This window comes from Sarcophilus harrisii, chromosome 4 (genome assembly GCF_902635505.1).
Source record: "Sarcophilus harrisii chromosome 4, mSarHar1.11, whole genome shotgun sequence".
Taxonomy (NCBI): Eukaryota; Metazoa; Chordata; class Mammalia; order Dasyuromorphia; family Dasyuridae; genus Sarcophilus; species Sarcophilus harrisii.
The window spans coordinates 437,776,426-437,793,764 of record NC_045429.1 but is presented as its reverse complement, the minus strand read 5'-3'; the positions used below and the strand labels follow the sequence as shown (position 1 = coordinate 437,793,764).

At 53.0% G+C, this 17,339-nt stretch overlaps 2 protein-coding genes across 3 annotated transcripts; one reads left to right on the top strand and one right to left on the bottom strand.

The window, feature by feature from the left end:
* The first annotated feature begins 219 nt into the window (after positions 1-219).
* TLCD3A (TLC domain containing 3A) lies at positions 220-9,997 on the top strand. Its single transcript, XM_012549849.3, has 5 exons — positions 220-706; positions 1,103-1,186; positions 6,306-6,510; positions 7,301-7,396; positions 8,274-9,997. The coding sequence occupies exons 1-5, from the start codon at positions 585-587 to the stop codon at positions 8,541-8,543; spliced, it is 777 nt and encodes a 258-aa protein (XP_012405303.1). The 5' UTR covers positions 220-584; the 3' UTR covers positions 8,544-9,997.
* A 218-nt stretch (positions 9,998-10,215) lies between these two features.
* GEMIN4 (gem nuclear organelle associated protein 4) lies at positions 10,216-16,408 on the bottom strand. Of its 2 annotated transcripts, none has more exons than XM_031967761.1 (2): positions 15,952-16,408; positions 10,216-13,888 (listed from the first exon to the last, which is right to left on the bottom strand). In XM_031967761.1, exons 1-2 carry the CDS (start codon positions 16,367-16,369, stop codon positions 10,716-10,718), a joined length of 3,591 nt encoding a protein of 1,196 aa, XP_031823621.1. In that variant the 5' UTR covers positions 16,370-16,408; the 3' UTR covers positions 10,216-10,715. The 2 variants fall into 2 exon arrangements, with proteins under 2 accessions (XP_031823621.1, XP_012405296.1); XM_012549842.3 differs by lacking the exon at positions 15,952-16,408 and adding an exon at positions 14,873-15,333.
* Between the last annotated feature and the right edge of the window lie 931 nt (positions 16,409-17,339).

Sequence of the window (17,339 nt, the reverse complement as noted above, 5' to 3'; positions counted from 1 at the left end):
CCTCCTTCCCCGCGGCGCCCGTCCCCCAGCGAGCCCCTGAGCCCGCGGGCTCTAGTCGGGGCTGCTTGGCTCCCCGGAGCCCCGCGAGGGGCGGAAGGGAAGGCTCCCTCGGGGCGGGGCCAGCTCGCTCGCTCCCCGGCTCTCCGGGCTGGGACTGCCGCCTTTGGCCAGGGCTGGGCCGGGCGCGCGGGTGGGGCGCAGCTGCGGCAGCCTCAGCAAGCAGCTGCAGTGCCTTGCGGGCCGCGGCCCGGCCACGTCCCGGGCTCCCGGGCCCCGCCGCTCCTCCTCCGCCGCTGCTAGGTTAGCGGGGCGCCGGCGGCCGCGCTCTCCTCCCGGCCGGGGGCCCCCCCTCCGTGACGCGGGGCCGCGGGCTCCGGGGGCGCCGGGCTGAGGGAGCTCGGGGGTGGAGGAAGGTGGGCGGTGGGAGGAGCGCGGCAGGCTGGACGGGACGGGACGGGACTGGGCGGGGCGGGCCGTGCCGGGCCTGGCCGGGCTGGGCTCCGGAGCGGGACTGAGCCGAGCCGAGCTGAGCCGAACCGAAAGGGCCCGAGCGCAGAGCGGCCGGCCGGGGACCCGCTGCGCCAATGCCGCTGACGCTGGTCTTCTTCTCCTTCTCCTTCCCCGGCTTCTTCGTGCTCTGCGCCTGGGGGCTGCACCGAGCGCTTCCCCAATGGACCGTCCTCGACTGTTTGACGTTCAGCAACAGGTACGCGGCCACGGTCTCTCCAGATGTTGCAGCGCTCGCTGCCCGTGGGGGCTCCGGGGACCTCGGGCTGCCCGCGCCATGCTGCTCTAGGCGGGGCTGGGGGGCGCGCGGCCGGCAGGAAGCCGAGGTGGGCTGTCTGCCTGTCCTCCTCCTCCCTCCCGCCGGCCCAGCCTTTCCGCAGACCCTCAGCGGGACGCGCGCCCGGCGCGGAGCAGCGCGGAGCTTTGGGGCCAGTGGGGATCCGGCTCTCTCGGGGGCTGATGCCCCAGGGGAAGCCCTTGGCTCTGCAGGGAGTGGGGACGTCCCCAGCGGGGCAGAGCAGTGGCTCGTCCCAGTTGCCCCCATTGGTGAAGTATTTCTTGTCTCTTTCTCGCCCTTTCCCTTTTATCCTGTTAGGCTCGTTTCTTCCATCCAGGCTGTCCTGGCCTCTAGCTCCGGGCTCCTCATTGTTCTGTCCTGCCCTGATGTAGTCTCTTGCAGGTAAGTGCTAATGACGGGGGGAGAATAAACATCCCGGCTTCTTAGTGCGTGCAGTCACCCCCTGAGCCGTCCCACCTGTAGTCATGGGAGGCAAGGAAGGACTTTCCCGGCTCGTCCCCTTCATCCGGTTTCCTTTCCCACCTTCGAGAGGAAATCCTAGTGAACACTAGAGCATGGATTCATAGTCATTTTCAGTCGTGCTCGCCTCTTTGTGACTCCTTTTGGGGGGCTTCTTTGGCAGAGATTCCATTTCCTTCTCCGGTTCGTTTTACAGATGAGGAAACTGAGGAAGGGTTAAGGGACTTGCCCAGGGTCACACAGCTAGCGTCTGAAGACGGATTTGAATTCGGGTCTTTCTGACTCCAGACCTGGTGCTTTATTCACTGCGCCACCTACCTGCCCTAGGGAGTATTGATAATGGCCTCATACGGGGGCAGCTTTTGAAAGAAACATGGTCCAATAAAAATAAAGAGAATGGAGGCTTGGGTCCAACCTGAGATAGTGTGATCCCATGATAAAAAAAAAAAAAAAATTCGCTGAGATTTCCTCAGTTGCACATGAGAAATAATGCACAATTTCAAGGGCTATGATATAAGTAAATAGGCTTTAAAAAGAAAAGTCTTTTTTGTATAGGTGGGGGGCCACGGGTTTAGAATAGTGCACATACTGTCGGGCAGGATTGATGTGAGTTAGTTTTGCTGAACTGTTTTTCTTTTTTTATTCTGTATTAGAAGAGAGAGTTTCTTGGGGAAAGAAGGGGAGGGGGAGGCATATGTTTTAAAGTGAAGGTGATCTAAATGCAAAAGGTTTAAAAAAATAAGACTAAACTTTTTTTTCCCCAAAAAAGCAAACTGTTAGTTAGAACCTAGATCTCATAAAATCTTGAAAAAAATTATTATTGCTTTTTGTTTTTACATCAGTCATTTCCCCTTAGCCCTTATACTCTCCCCTCTACTCTCTTTCTCCAAAACCTTTCTTATAACAAAGAAAAATATTTAAGAAGTCAGCTGCTATAACAGTACTTAATGATGTATATTGCATTCCACATCAGTAGTTCCCATTCTTCTCCTGAGAGCAGAAACTTATTGTTTCTTCAGACCAATAATTTAAAAAAAAAACAACAACAACATGTTTTATAGTTCAGTGAATTGGAGGTCTAGGTTCTTTGAAATGTCTCCATTTTTTTTTTTTTTTGTTTTTTGGTTGGCCCATTGGCAGTGCTAATGTAGTGGATCTTTCTGGTTAAAAATAATCTTCCCTAGTTCAGGTGACCCCGCCCCTTTTTCTAGACCTGGCAAAGCTGGGATTCTTGATCCTGAACTCCCTTTCAGAGGCCCATCTCATGTATGACATGTCCCAAACTAGGCAGGAAGTGGGGAAGTCCTCCTCTGTCCACATCATACAAGAGTAAGGTGTTTAATTCAGTGGGACACATTTCAAACAGAGATCTGAAGGTCTAGGTGTGACCGACCTGTGGCTGTGAATTTTCAGTGACTCTGATGACTTTAGAATATTTTATTCCATGTCTCTCATATGCTTTTCCCAGCCCCAAGCTTTTGTTCTGGGCTAGGTTATACGGTGGTGGGAAACTGATCTTGAAAGCAGTTTGCATTGCCTTTCCTTGGTCCCCTTCATTTTGAAATGGGTTCTATTGGATGAACTCACTTTATAGAGACTAAAGGAGGGCAGAATGAATTTAGTGTGTTAAAGCTGGAAGGGAATTTCAATCCATTTTACAGAGGAGGAGAATGAGATCTTGATAATTGCCCAAAGTTATGCTCTAGCTTTTAATATAGTTCTTTGGGAAGGGACTGCTTATTGGTGCTTGCAGGCACCCCCTTTATCAGTACCACCTGCTGTTATAGGAAGTAAGGATTTACTGGTCGCCTCCCCTTCACCCAGTTCCCTTTCCTTTAAAACAATGAGGAAATTCTAGTGAACACACTAGAGAGCAGTGACTCTCTGATTCTGGCTCTTTAAGTCCAGGAGAGACAATTACCTTGGAATCAGACAAGACCGATGTCAGACTCCCTCACACTGGCTGTTTGATCTAAGATGCATCATAGAACCTCAGAATGCTCGTATGACATAGCTCACAGATTTGTTGAAAGGAAAGCACTTTGTAAATCCTGAAAATTCAAATAAAAAATGAGCTAAAAAGAGGCAGAGGGATGGAGGTCTGATTCTGCCATCTACTAGTTGTGTGACAGTGGACAAATTTATGGCTTCTTCTCTCAGGGTCCCGGGCACCTAAGAATCACAGGTGGGCCACTGACCTGCACTGGTGGAGGGTGTTTTAGGCAGTTCCCTATACTGATGAAATTACTTATTTGTGAACACCTTCATTTCACAAAGGACCGGGAAGAATCCAAGATCACACACAAATGTGTCACAGGCTGAATCCGAATGCTGTTCAAGATGAATTCATCTCCTGGCCTCGGATTTGGGGCTTGTATTCCCTTTGTCTCTTTCGCTTGTAACTAGGTGATGTTACTCTAGGCTGTGGATTGAAAGGGAAATGGGCTGTCCCTTTCTCACATAGGAGGAGTCCTTGGCTCAGAGGAGCTTTCTCTCTTTGTGAACTTGAGTATTTATTACTAATAACGATAAACATATGGCACATGTACTTGTGTTTCAAAGATAGCGAATGGGGAGATTGTGGGTAGATAGAGTCTCAGTGTGCAGAAACTCAGTATGGCTGATAGGAGATCAAGGACCGCTATCTCTTAACTGTACTGTGCCTTGGAAGGAGATGAGGAATGTGCCTTCAAGCTGGCCAGTGGAGGACTGGCATCCTTAGTTCTGGAGGCAGCTACGCGGCCCAGTGGCTAGAGCGCCAGGCCCGAGTCAGGCAGCCCTGAGTTCAAATCCTATCTCAGACACTCAACTATGTTTGCCTCCATCCTTATCTGTCGAATAAACTAAAGAAGGAAATGACAAGCCACTTCATTATCTTTGACAAGAAAAGCCCAAATGGGCTCACAAAGAGCCCAATGTGACTCAACAACAACAAAGGAAACACGTTAAGTTGAAGTAGTTACCAAAATACCTAAAAATAAAAGTTCACGAATCCCTGATTTAGAGAGACATGAAAGCCCCCTGGGTGTCTGATGGACTCATCTAAAAGGGGGATCAGCCATAACTGGGAGCAATAGGGGGAGGGGGAGTGGAGGTAACAAGTGAGCCAGGTTTGAGCTATATCTGAGGAGAAACTTCTTCCCAACTGGAACTGTCCAAAGGTGACCTGAGCTGCCTCAGCAAGGTTCAGTCTCCTGTCACCCGAGGGCTTCAGTCAGAGGTGGGATAACACTCTCCTCCCATCCAAGTTCACAGACTCCGGGTAAAGCTTGTCCAGCTCTGAATCCAATCATCTAACCCTGGTGATGGGGGGATGTTGTAAAAGCTCTTGAATCTCCTGAAAAGTCTTCATCAAATACCCAAACATTTTACTCCCACAGACTTATTTTCCTTGTTTGCTTTAACTACTTTAATCAGGGAGGTACACGAGGGCATTTCACTCCCTGGCATCTGAATTAATTTCTTTCGCATTATTCACTCACTTGAAACTCCAAAACCCTGTGAATTAAGTAGAGCAGGTGGTCGCCATTCCTGATGAGACTGAGACTCAGAGTAGTGACAGATCTGTCTAAATGCACAGGGTCCGGACCAGAAGCCGGGTGTCTTGTTATTCACTCAGTTAGCTCTGAAGACCTTTGTCCCAGAGCTGTAATTCTGTGTGATGGTAAATAATGGAGCTCTCTGAGCTTCCCCTTCAAGACCAGACCGGGCTTTCCCACTAGGCTTTCGGGACTTTCTTGTGTTTCCAAAGGTGTAGTTATTCTAATTGTGGAATTGCTCCATGGAAGCTAAAGATGAGCCATTTACCAGCCACACCTCTTCAGGCATTGCACGAGCAAAGCCAGGTAATTGATTCATATTACAGCTACTCCATTCATTGCGGGCTTGATTACAGTTCCTATTGTTTGCTCACGGCGTAATTAAGGAACAGGAAGTCTGGGGACCAGCTCAGTAGGAAGACTGCACCGAGGGCTGCCTCTCTCCCAGGATACCGAGGCTGGATTTTATTATTACACGTTTAGATACAATTTTTGTATGTGGAGTGGTTAGTCATTAACTAGCACCGGGGCCACCATCGCCTGCTCCGTCTCAGGGCTTTAGTAAAAGATCCTTAGGAAAGGGCTGACACTACCCACAATGTCCTAGGGCAAGCAGCTCATAAATTCATACCAGCCCCTCTGGAAAAACCACCATAACTTGGTTATTTTCACACTGGTGACATACAGGGGGACCCAAGCTGGAGTAGCAGGGAGAATTATCACCCAGGTCACCGAGTCACTGGTTACGGCCACACTAGGGCAGGGGTTCTAAGTTCTAGTCAGATGGATGTCTCAGAGATGGGGAACTGAGGTATGTACGTGGAGGCTTGGGGTTCTCAGACTACACAGCTTGTGAGTAACGGCACATTAGCCCCGCTGGAGTTAGACAGCAAACAGGAGCTTTGGTCTAACTCCCACATCAGTTTCTAGTTCTGCCTTTTTGCATTTGATTTTGAGGATTTTTTGCCCTAATACATGGTTGATTTTGGTGTAGGTTCCATGTACCACTGAGAAAAAAGTATACTCCTTTCTGTCCTATTCAGTTTTTTCCAAAGGTCTATGATACCTAACTTTTCTAAAATTCAATTTACCTCCTTAATTTCTTTCTTATTTTCCCACATCACTTTCTTAGAAGGGAGTATTGGTGACTTTGAGGGATGGGTAACTTGTATGTACCACAAAAGGCCAGTTAAGTCCATTACAAGGGACCCGCTGAACAAGACAAAAGTGACATATTGGATGGCCTCATTTAAGAAGTAAAGGATGTTGAGTAGGTTTTTGCCTTCTATCTGGCTCCCTCATCCGCTATCCACAGCAAATGGTTCAGCAACTTCCTTGTGCCTTTTCCCTTTGCTGTTTCTTTAGAGGTGTTCCCTTGCTGGCGAGCATTTGGAGCGCTCTTTACACAATGGTCAGTCCCGCACCCCAGTCAGGAACGGGAAGATCCCTGGCTTTCAGGCTCACAGAACTGGCTTTGAGAATCTTCATGTGCTTCCCTCTAGGCACTGGCTTGCCCGAGAATATGTGTGGGTTTTAATTCCGTACATGACTTACGACCTTGGCGCCATGTACATTTGCTACTGGTACCGAAACCGAGGCAAGGATAAGAAGCACACTCTCGCCATCTTTAAGAGGTTCCTCAAGCACGATCGCCTCATGCTCACGCACCATATCTTCATTCTGGTTATTCTTGTACCCATTGCACAGGTGAGTGTTCATGGGACCGTGTCGCCATCGTTGCCAAGTCAACTTGTGTTCCGGAGGAGCAGGGGATGTTTTCCACGCTTAGGGAACCGTGGCCGTGCCTCGAATGCCCTTTGCCTTTCCAGTCTCTTTTGTTCCCTTAGTTGGTTGGCTCCAGTATGGCTGCCCAGCTCCTTATGCCAGCCATGTAAAATGCCAGCACAGAACCATGATGGGTATTTTTGGTCCATTTAATGGTCATCATAGCCCAGGAATTCCCTCTTTAGCCAACCTTCTCATTGTTTAGCAAGGCTTGTCCTTAGCCTGCAGGCAACATTTGGGGCAAACCTGTCATCCAGGCTCTTCCTATTTACACTTATTTGGTGCAAACCCAATTATTTAAGCAATTATTTAAAAAAATGAAAACTGCAATTGGTCGCGTGTTGTCTATAATACCAAGTAACTGCTTTCTTTGCATGGGACTGATGTAGTATTTTGACACCACGAAGGTGAAATTCAGGAGAACAAGAAGTAAGCTTGCTTTTTGTGTGGCTGGACCTGGACTCCTACGCTTGCTGAAAGGCGAGACAGTAGGGGACTGTAAATGGGTGCCTCGGATGCATTCTCCTGGCTGGGGAGCTCATTGCCCAGGGATGGCAGCAGCTTGGACACTGTTGCCTTGACCTCCATGTTCAACCGTTGTGGCCGACCTGGCTCCCATCACCTGCCTGGCTCCCGCCGCCTGCCTGGCTCCCACCACCTTCTCTCTCTCCAAAGGCACTTTTCTCAGGTCCTGATATCTTCTCACTTGTAGGTACTACGGGGAGAACGTGGTGACTTCTTTGTAGGCTGTATCTTCACAGCAGAATTCAGCACCCCGTTTGTGTCACTGGGCAGAATTCTGATCCTGGTATGTGAAGAATCGGGGTCAGAGCTGGATGGGAGTATTTAGCCAAACCTTTCATTTTACAAAGCCCCAGAAAGTTGGTCTGCTTCGGATCATCCTGCAAGCTAATGCATGGATGACTGTATTATACAGACCGTGTTTTATCAATAAATTAGTCACAGATTAATGAGGTAGGAGATCCACTGGGTGCTGGTGGAGGGCCCAGCGGGCCACCCTCTTTCTGGGCTCTGTGGGGAGGTCATCCCTATCACTAGAACATGAAGGGCATGCCCAGCTGTGGTCAGAGCTTGCTCTTTCTATATGAAGGATCCCAGAATCTTAGTGGGAGAACCTGGGAGCCCATGAGCGCCACAGTCCCTTCTACAACAAACCCCACAAGGGAGGGAGCTTTTGTCTGAAAGCCCCGAGGGAGGGGGCAGCGGGGCCCCTCTTCCGGTTCCAGATGCTTCTCATGCTTAGGATTCTTCCCCCTTTCTGTCAGGCATGAAGTTGTGTCTGCATCTGCTCCCCCCGGGGCTACACAGGCTAACCACCAACCTTCCACATACCCACCTTTCGAGTACCTCAGCCTCAGAATAGCATTAACACTCTCACACACACTCACAGACACACAGAGACACTAACACACACACACAAACACACACACTCTCACATAGATATACACACAGACACACATACTCACACACTCACACATACATACTTTCACACACTCATACACACACACACTCACACAGACACACACTCACACACAGACACTCTCACATACACACAGACACACGACTCACACACATTTAATCTAAGCAGTGGCTGCTGGTCGAGCCCAAAGGCTCCCCTGGCTCCAGCCGCTGATGAACTTTCTTCTCCCCGCTCTCTCTTGCAGCTGAAGAAACAAGACACATTCTTGTACAGGCTGAACGGCGCGCTGACCCTGGTGACCTTCTTTGTCTTCCGCATCCTCATCTTCCCCTTCATGTACTGGTCCTACAGCCGGGAGGAGAGCCTGAGCTTGTGGGAGACGCCGTTCCGCATCCCCTTCTTGTGCAACGTCATCAACGCCTTCCTCATTGCGCCCCAACTTTACTGGTTCGCTCTGCTCTGCAGGAAGGCGGCCCAGATGTTCAACACTTCCCAGGCCAAAAAAGACAGTTAGTGGTGCCCGTGACCCAGAGCGAGCAGAGAAAGGCGTCTCCCCCCCCGGCCGCCTCTGCACCCCATGGAACCGTTCGGGCCTTGGATGGGCTCTGTCTTGTGGGAGTCAATAAGGAGCAGACGGGTCGGGTTTTATAAGGAACAATCACGTTCTCTCTCCACTCTGCTTTTTTTTTTTTTTAACAGAAGCACATTCGCACAACTACAAATCGTGTTGTGACTTATGAGGAGCTAAGGGGTCTGGCTTATGACCACCCAAGGCTGGGACGGATTTTGTGGCGGGGTATAAGCTCGAGCTGAGCCACAGAAGTCCTGGGGGAAGAGACCCGGTGATGAGCTAGCCTCTGCTGGGCTATTTGCGTGCTGGCTTTACAGCCTGCCTTTCACACATCCTTCTGCTCACCTCCTTTGATCAAGGAACAGCCAATTCTGGGCCAATAGGACCAAAGCAACATTTTGCTGATTTACTTGTGTACATTGTGGGAATAGGGCCAGAAGACCTGGGGCTACATTTTACTTTTTTCTTTCCTAGGCTGACATTGTAAGCCTCAGATGCCCCATTTCCCTTTACTCTTACCCTGGTGCCAGTGTTTTGACACTCACTTCCACCTCCCCTGGGCTGGGATGGAAGGGGAATACTACCGAGGAGCCAGCAATTTTTATGGGATTGCCAGTTGTATCTGTTTCAACTTCGCAAGCCAAATTAGAGAAATCAGGACCAACTGGCAAACCATATTCTCCCGACTGCTCCCTTGCACCCAGTCTGTTCTGTCCGTATGCAAAGGACTGCCTGACATCTAGTAAAACAACAGGATTTTAACCTCTTCCCAGCCTATGCCTTACATACTTACCTAGATGAGACTCTAGTGGCCTTAAAAAAATTCACGTCTGGACTACTGAGTGTTTTTTCCTATGTTCCTTATAACTTAGTGTTCTAACCAGGAGTCCTTGACAACTTAACTACCTTCAAAAGGAGTCTAATACAAATATCCAAGCCAAAAGGATCACTGGCTACCTTCCCACCCCTCCTTATGGCTAACTATCCTTGTCACCAGCCCCCTTTCAAGAGGGAAGTCCAAGTGCCAACTCTTAAAACATTTCTCAGAAAAATAGGATGTTTTAGTCATTATGCTATGGTAAAGTGTTTTTTATGTTAGGATTTTTAAAAATAAGGTGGCCTTCCCATCAGTTGTGATTCCATTGTCTTTTAAAAGTGGTAGCTGACTTAACAGCAAGGACTTGTTTCAGACTCTTGCTGTCTCAGTCTGATGGGTGCTGTCTGTTTTTCTGAACCTTCTAAAATGCTATACAAGTTGTAGAAGCTTGTTTTGGTGTTGTGTTTACTGATAATTTAACTGAAAGAAAAAATTCCCTCAAGGAGATTATATTATATTAATGTTTTTCCTATTTACTCTCATTGTGAAAGACATCAATAAAGATTTCTTTTTAAAACCATTTGATGGAAGGGGTGACCATTGTCTCTGCTCCTATTTTGACTCAGGGAGAATATACCTCCTGAGTATTTTCAGTCTAAGAGGGATTTCCTGTAGCTCAGGCCAATGTGGTCTTAGGGGACGCCACAGGAGGATCCCAGCTGTCCCATTTCCCTTCAAGCCAATCTCAGTGAGGAAATTAGCCAGGAAGCTCCAACCAAATGACAGCCAAACTCTGGATTTCCAAAGGACAGGCCCAATGAGAGTTCACTTTTATTGCTGCTGCCCCATACAACAAGAGCATCCGACTCCTACCGGCACTCACTTTACACTTAAAACAATTTCTCCCATCTCCCTTCCCTCATAACCTGTGAGTCAATCCATTAGCCCACTTGTTGGGGAATGGATCAGGAGGTCTGGTCCTAGACAGAGAGCATCCTCTCCAGCATGACTTGAGGCTGCCACAAGTCCAGTGAGGAAAATTTCAGAGGATGTTGGAGCCTAAGAGTGGTGATCTGGAACCAATTATAAAAGGATGGGAAAAGTTCAAAAGAAAAGGTAAATTTTATTATAACTATTACAAATGCCCAAGAAAGTATTTCCTTCTTCTTTACATACTGTACCCCTGGTATATCTTGCCTCTCCTATCTCCTATGATTGTGAAAGGAAGTTTTTGTATCCCGTCTAGCCCTGGGTCTGCCTCACTTCCATGGAAGACCTGCATTTCCTGGTGTGGGTCATCAAAAGTTGTTGATCTTCTGCAGCAAAGTTTTCCGCTGTTCCCTTGGGCCAACGTTTTCAGCGATGGATTTGAGAAAGTGCTGCTCATTTGCCTTCCGGAGCAGGGCGTTTGTGGAGGTGTCACTTTTGCTCAGGACATCATAGTAAGAGAGGATCTCCAGGGCTAGAACGTAGAGGGGCTCACAGACCTCCTCAGGAAGCATGGCCATGATGTGGAGGATGTGACAGAAAAGCTGAGTGTAAACAAACAAGGTTTCTTGTGTCAAGTCTTTCTCCTGTCCTTGGGCCCATGGGCACAGGGACTGGACCTTGACGGAGTCAAGTAGGTCGGTCAGGCTGCTGCAGATGAGCTTGACCACATGGCTCCAGCCTTCCGTAGGAAGCCAGTTGGAACAGCTAGGGCTGCAAAGGAACTGGAAACCTCTCAAGAAGAGCACAGAGAGCTGCAGCTCTTGGGCAAAAGGTTTCAAGTTGAGCAATGGAACAAACTGGACGTACTCGAGACTGTACGGGACGTGCAACAGTTGTTTTTGCAACAGACTCTTGGTCAACTGGTGCAGGCATTTCCACTCGTTGGGGCTACACCAAGGCAAGACTTGCACCAAGGCCACCAGGAAGCCCTTGCTGAAGAAGCTGACCTCCTCGGGGTTGTTTGTATCCACCGCCAGGAGGGAGAGCATGTGCTCACAAGTGTCAGCGGAGATGCAGCAGCACTCCATCCAGGCCAGAAGGCCCGTGCCGGGCCCATAGGCAGGGTGATTCTGGGAGGTCCAGTCATCCTCAGAAAGCTTGCAGATCTCAAAGAGCGTGGCCGGTACCTCACACTTAAAATGACCCTTAAAGACAGTCCGTAGCCGCAAGCCCACGATCCAGTCCAGCTGCTCCGTTTTCCGGTGGAGCCAGGACAAGGACTTGGTCCAGTTCTCTGGACTGGGGTTCTCCTCCTTGGGCAGCACCACCTCCGAGAGCTGCTCCAGGATGCTGATCACCATATCTTTGGACTCCAGCGAGAGGTGCCGCTTTGCCTTGGGGTGCTGCCAGTATTTGGTGTAGCTGTCGAGCAGCTGGCACAGGGTGAAGAGGAGAGGGAACGGGGAGCAGGAGAGCAGCCAGGAGCCGTCCGAGCATGGCTTTGCTTCCAGAGCCTGAACAAAGATCTTGAGACAAAGGTCCACCTCCTCCACATGCAGCATCAAGTAAGGAAGGACAAACACTTTAATCACTTCCTCTGGTGCCAGAAGAGGGGTCAAGGGGATGGTGCTAGTTTCCTGCTCTGGGGGGTTCATCAGATAGCCAAGGAACTCCAAAAACTGCTTCTCCTCCTTGGCCGACGAAAGCTTCCCCCAGACGGTTTCTTTGAGGCACGAGGCCAGCAGAGAGGTGCCTGAGCTTGGCTCCTGCTGTCCCTCGGGGAACTGGAGGGCGGGGAAGGCACTGAGGATCTGAGCCAGGAACCTGTGGGCCCCGAGGTTCACCATGGCGAGGCTGCACATCTTTTTCACCGTAGCTTCCGGGTGCAGCACGATCAGCCTGGACACGGACGTGATGGCTTTGGCGAGGCCCTGCTCAGAGGCACTCTGGGTGATCTGGTTGAAAGCCATGTTCAGATCCTCCTGGAAGCCCTCCATGTAGGTGGCCAGCTTCTCAGAGAGGCCCTTCCATCCCCAGGAGCTCAGGATGCCCGAGAGCACTTTGTTTTTATCCAACAAAGAGAGGTCAGAGTAACAGTCCAGGATCAAGTTGGTGACTTCCTCCGCCTTGGTCGGCGAGATCTCTCGGCCCGACGTGTCGATCGTCGTGACCGTCTCCAGCAGCTGCAGGACTAAGCCTGGCTCCCGGAAGAGGGCCTTGTTGTTCACAAGGCAGTCCAGCCACTCGGCCGAGAAAGCCCACTTCTTCTCAGAGGCGAAGATGTAGCACATCTCCATGTGCCGGTCCATCTTCTGCCCGATGATGGCCATGGCGATCGAGGCGGTGATGTCCTCCGAGCTTTTGTCTTTCAGGATCGTGTTGGTCTTCCTCAGGAAGTTCTTCACGCACTCGGCCAGCTCCGAGACGAGCTGCCCCTCATCCTTCGAGAGATCCTTGGTGTCCTGGTATCCCTTCAAGTTCTGGTTGAGGGAAGTCAGGCTGTCACAGAGGCGGTAGCTGCCGTAGCTCAGCCTCTGGCTACTGTTGAGGGTGGCCTGCAGCTCCTCCCCCCACTGCTGCAGCAGGCTGTGCAGGTAGCCGAAGCCCACAAAGAGCGTCTCGTTGGGCAGCTTGGCCAGCGAGGTCAGGCTCACGTCCCGCTCGGCCTCCTTCACCTTCTCGGCCAGGCCCTGCTGGTGGTAAGGGTTCTGGGCATCAGAATTCCACAGGGAGATGACAGTTGCAAGCTTGTCCAAGTACACGGTGATGGACAGCTCCTGCGGGTCTTCCTCTACCAGGGCGAAGACAGTCAGCATGTCGGCCAGGTTAGCCACGGCGCAGCACTTCAGGCTGGGGGCCGTGATGTTGTTCTGGATCTGCTTGAGGCCGTCCAGCAGCACCTCTAACAAAGACATGATAGGGCAGGCGTCCGGGTCAGCCTTGAACCTCTTGGGCGGATGGGAGAATTCGTCTGAAGATGATAGGTACTTGTGCGCCATTGTCCGAAACTGGGTGAGCAGGGGGTCCTTTGGATCAACTTTGTGCTTCATCATTTCCCACCAGACATCCAAGAAGAAGGTGACGTCTTCTAGAGAGGTGTCGCTGGCCACGTGCTCCACAAAGCGTTCCAGTTCTGAACGGCAGATGTTGGAAGGCAAGGCCATCAAGAGCTGGATGAACAGCCCCGAGGCCTCAAGGGACTTGAGCAACTCAAAAAGGATGGTGTGATTGATGGTGGGGATCATGTTCCCCACCGAAAAGAAGATGTCTTCTTGCCACCGAGCATCTGTGTCTGAAGGTGTGATGGGGCAGGGTTGGAGGACCTTGGCCCAGATGATGATCAAAGCTTTCTTGGTCCAAGCCTGGGGGTGGGACTGGGCAATTGCAGAGGAGATCTCTCGCAAGGCTTCAATGATGGGCCGTCCAACTTGCTCCCAGTCGGACTTCTTGAGTTCTGCCAGAGCCTTCGGGCTGAACAGCTGCTCGGCCAGCAGGAATCCCCCATGAAGAATGGTTGTTTCTTCACAGATATTCAAAGGTCCTGGACAGAAGGAAAACAGGCAGGATGAGCAGAGGCAATAAACACAAAGGCTTCCTGGAAAAGGACCCTTTCTTCTTAAGGAACTGGCCACCTAAAATAGGTTCCATATGCCAAAGGGCATCCTCATATGCACTGACTTGGCACCTCCTGCTTTGCCCCTTTGCCACCTGGAAACAATTACAGAGCTATGGCTATTAGGGTCAGCTGGATCCACCAGTTCTTTGTTCTTTCAGATATGCGTGTGCACAATAGTTTATTTGTGTATAGATGGATTATGTGTGTATATACATGTAATCTCGTACACAACAACACACACACACACATCCCTAACAAGCTTTCAAAGAGGCTCAGATTTCAAGGAATAATTTCTTTTCTATCAAGAAAAGCAGGCTCTGACTGAAATCTGGCCAGACTGGGAGAGCTGAGGGATCAGTAGGAAATGCTTTTTCATGGACAGGAGAGGAAGAGGAGACACTTTTTTTAAAGAACCTGTGTGAGGTTACATGGTGGAAGCCAAACCCTTTTCCTCTGGTGATCTCAGGCATAAGGGTCGGTCCCCATGGGCTCCAACTCAGAGGCCTCCTTCAAGAACAGCCCAAGTTGCCTTCTCTCTGGTCAGCCCCCAATCATCTCACTCTGCATTTTATTTTGCACAAGCTCCTATGTGGCCTTGGCGTTCCCCCCCAGGACACGAGCCCCTCTCGCCAAGGACTGTTTCATTCACTGTATCTGCATGCCCGGCACTAGCAGGCCCAAGCTTTCGATCCCACGCGGAGCTGGTGGGGCTCCCCCTTACCTGTGAAGCCAAACTTGACCTGCGTGGGGCCTGCTGCCCCCCAGGGCTTCCTGCAATTCTAACCCCTTTGCTCCCGGAGCATTTCGGATCCGCTTCTGTCTCTACTTCTCTACCGAACATGGACCTGGCCTCCAAACCAACGCATCTGGTCTCGCTCTATGGAGCTGAGGCCCTGAAAGGTGACTCACCCAAGATCCCACAACTAGCAAGTGGCAGCCAGGACCGCAGGGGCCATCTCCGCTTCAAGGCCAGAGTTCTGGGATGTTCTCCCTGCCTTCTACACGCCTCACTGAGAATTCTCATTCCCTCCCTTCCACTTTTCTCCCTGGCCAGGAATTCCTCCGAGCCCCCTCTGTGCCGGCCCCTCCCCCAAGCTCCTGCTCTCTGGGGGTCGCCATTCGGCCACTGTCAGGTCAGGTTTCCCGCTGAGAAGGGCCGCCTTTCCCTGCCCCGGCGGAGCTGCTGAGGACCGAGTCCTCAGAGCCTTCCTCGGGGGTTCTCCCCCAGTGTGCACGTCCTGCCTCTTTCCTGGGGGTCTGCGGGCCCAGCGCAGCCCCCTGAGCGCTCCTGTAGTGCCTGTTAGGGGGGGTCTCTGTAAAAGGCGCTGGAGCCCCCTGCTCTTCCTCTCCCACCCGGGCCCCGCCCGCCGGCCGTGGGGTCTCCTCGGGGCCCCTCCCGGGCAGAGGCCCCTCCCGGGCAGAGGCCCCTCCCGGGCAGAGGCCCCTCCCGCCAAGCCCCGGTTCCCAGGGACGCGGCGGAGAGCGCTCTGGGGGCCTGGGCGGGGGCAGACGTGACGGGAGGCGGGGCTCCCTGGGACCCGGGGGTCACGTGGCCAGCTCTCGGGGGCGCCGCGCCGCTGGGGGGTTGGGGCGCCCGGGCAGGGGTGGAGCGCTCCTGGCCGCTCACCCTCCGCATCCTGGGAGTCAGGGGCCGGGGCGGCCCGCGCGGGGGTTTTTGGGAGGAGCGTGGGAGTTTTAATCAGTTACATGAGCGGGGGGGGGGGGGCCTGGCCCCGTTCCCGCCCGGGCGCCGGGAGCCCGCACGTGGTGGGGAGGCTGAGGCCTTGCTCGCCCCTCCGAGGGCGCCGTTCCCTCCCCGCGGGGGCTTCCTGGCTCGGCCGCCTGAGCCGCGGGCTCCCGCCGGCATCCCGCCCAAAGGCCGGAGCCCGAGCGGGCCGGCGGCGGAGGCGGGAGCGCCGCGGAGCTCAGCGCGCATGCTCGCCCGTGCCCGCGCCCCGAAGGAGCCCAGGCCCGCCCGGCTCGCTCACCTAGGTCCATGGCGATGGCGGCGGCTCCGGTCCCCGGCGGCAGCGCTGCCCTGCGGGGCTGGCCGCTCCCCGCCCCCACCGCGGGCCCGCGCCGCGCCCGCCCGAGGCCCGCTCCCGAGGATTGTGGCGCGGGCGCCAGCGCACAATGGGGAGCGCCGCTAACCCCCGCGCGCGGCCGCTCGGCCCGCAGTCCCAGCTCCGCCTCCGGCCTTCTCGGCTGCGGCCGCGTCCGCTCCTCCAAACCCTCCTCCTTTCCCCCTTTTCTCTTGTAGTGGGTGCCTGAACCGACCAACGAGACCCAGTGCGGCCTAGAGGGGCTCCCCTCCCCCTTCCCCTTCCCCTCCCCTTCCCCTTCCCCTCCCCTTCCCTTCCCTTCCCCCTCCCCGCCCCGACAGCGCCCCCTACCGGCCCGGATCATCAACCAAGGAGTCTTCGAGTAAGTAGCGGCTAACGGGCGGCCGGGCGTGCGCTCGTGCGCACATGACCCGACCTGACCCTGACCTGACCTTGACCTGACCTGAGCACAGCAACATAGACGGAGATGCCCCTCCCACCCAAACACACAGAATGCCCGTAGACGCCCCTCCCTAGAGCCCCTCCCACTCAGACACATACACCCTCCTACAGACATAGTGTCCCTCTAGACGCCCCTCCCATCCAGACATACACAGTGTCCCTCTAAACGCCCCTCCCACAGACACAGGGGTGCTCCTCTAAACGCCCCTCCCATCCAGACATACACAGAGTACCCCTCTAAACGCCCCTCCCACAGACACAGGGGTGCTCCTCTAGATACCACCTCTCCCTACAGACACAGCAGCCTCATAGAGAGCGCCCCTAGACAGCCCCTCCCATAGAGAATCCCCTCATTGGGGCACAGAAGGACCCCTCCCCAAGGGCCCAGCAGCCCTCAATCTCCTTTCCTCTCCTGTTGTGGCCCTGGGGGCTGGGGCCTCACGGCCTTGCTCCTGAGTGGGGTGGGCCTGGCCTTGGGCTCCCAGCACTTAGACTGGCCCTGAGGTTGGACCTTTAGGTTTATTTTGCACTTTCTCGGGCTGGTCCTCGGCTCCAGGGGGCAGAGAAAGGCCCAACAACGCTTGACTGGGCAGAAGGCAGAATTCCAGGCCCGAGGTGTCCCGGTGATTGTCCTGCTATTGCAGGCGAGGAAACTCAGTCTCAGGGAGATGGAGTCCCCTTTGTCGCCCTCCTCCACCAGCCTCCCCCTCCCTCACAGGTGTTTCCCAGGCCTTTGTAGACACAAGAGGGTTTCACTTTTCACCTGTTCAGAGGAGCTGCCCCATTTATCAAGGGCCGCTAAGCAGAGTGCTGTCAGAGGTCTGCGGGCGAGGCCTTAGAGTAGTGTCAGGACAACAAAAAGTCACATATAA

What these genes read in the sequence shown, in the direction of transcription:
- TLCD3A (XM_012549849.3), top strand. Translation starts at nt 585, where the DNA reads ATGCCGCTGACGCTGGTCTTCTTCTCCTTCTCCTTCCCCGGCTTCTTC. An exon ending in TGTTTGACGTTCAGCAACAG is followed by an intron (nt 707 to 1,102) that starts GTACGCGGCCAC and finishes TTATCCTGTTAG; the next exon opens with GCTCGTTTCTTCCATCCAGG. An exon ending in TGGGCAGAATTCTGATCCTG is followed by an intron (nt 7,397 to 8,273) that starts GTATGTGAAGAA and finishes TCTCTCTTGCAG; the next exon opens with CTGAAGAAACAAGACACATT.
- GEMIN4 (XM_031967761.1), bottom strand. Translation starts at nt 16,369, where the DNA reads ATGATCCGGGCCGGTAGGGGGCGCTGTCGGGGCGGGGAGGGGGAAGGG. An exon ending in CGCCATCGCCATGGACCTAG is followed by an intron (nt 13,889 to 15,951) that starts GTGAGCGAGCCG and finishes CCTTCTGTCCAG; the next exon opens with GACCTTTGAATATCTGTGAA.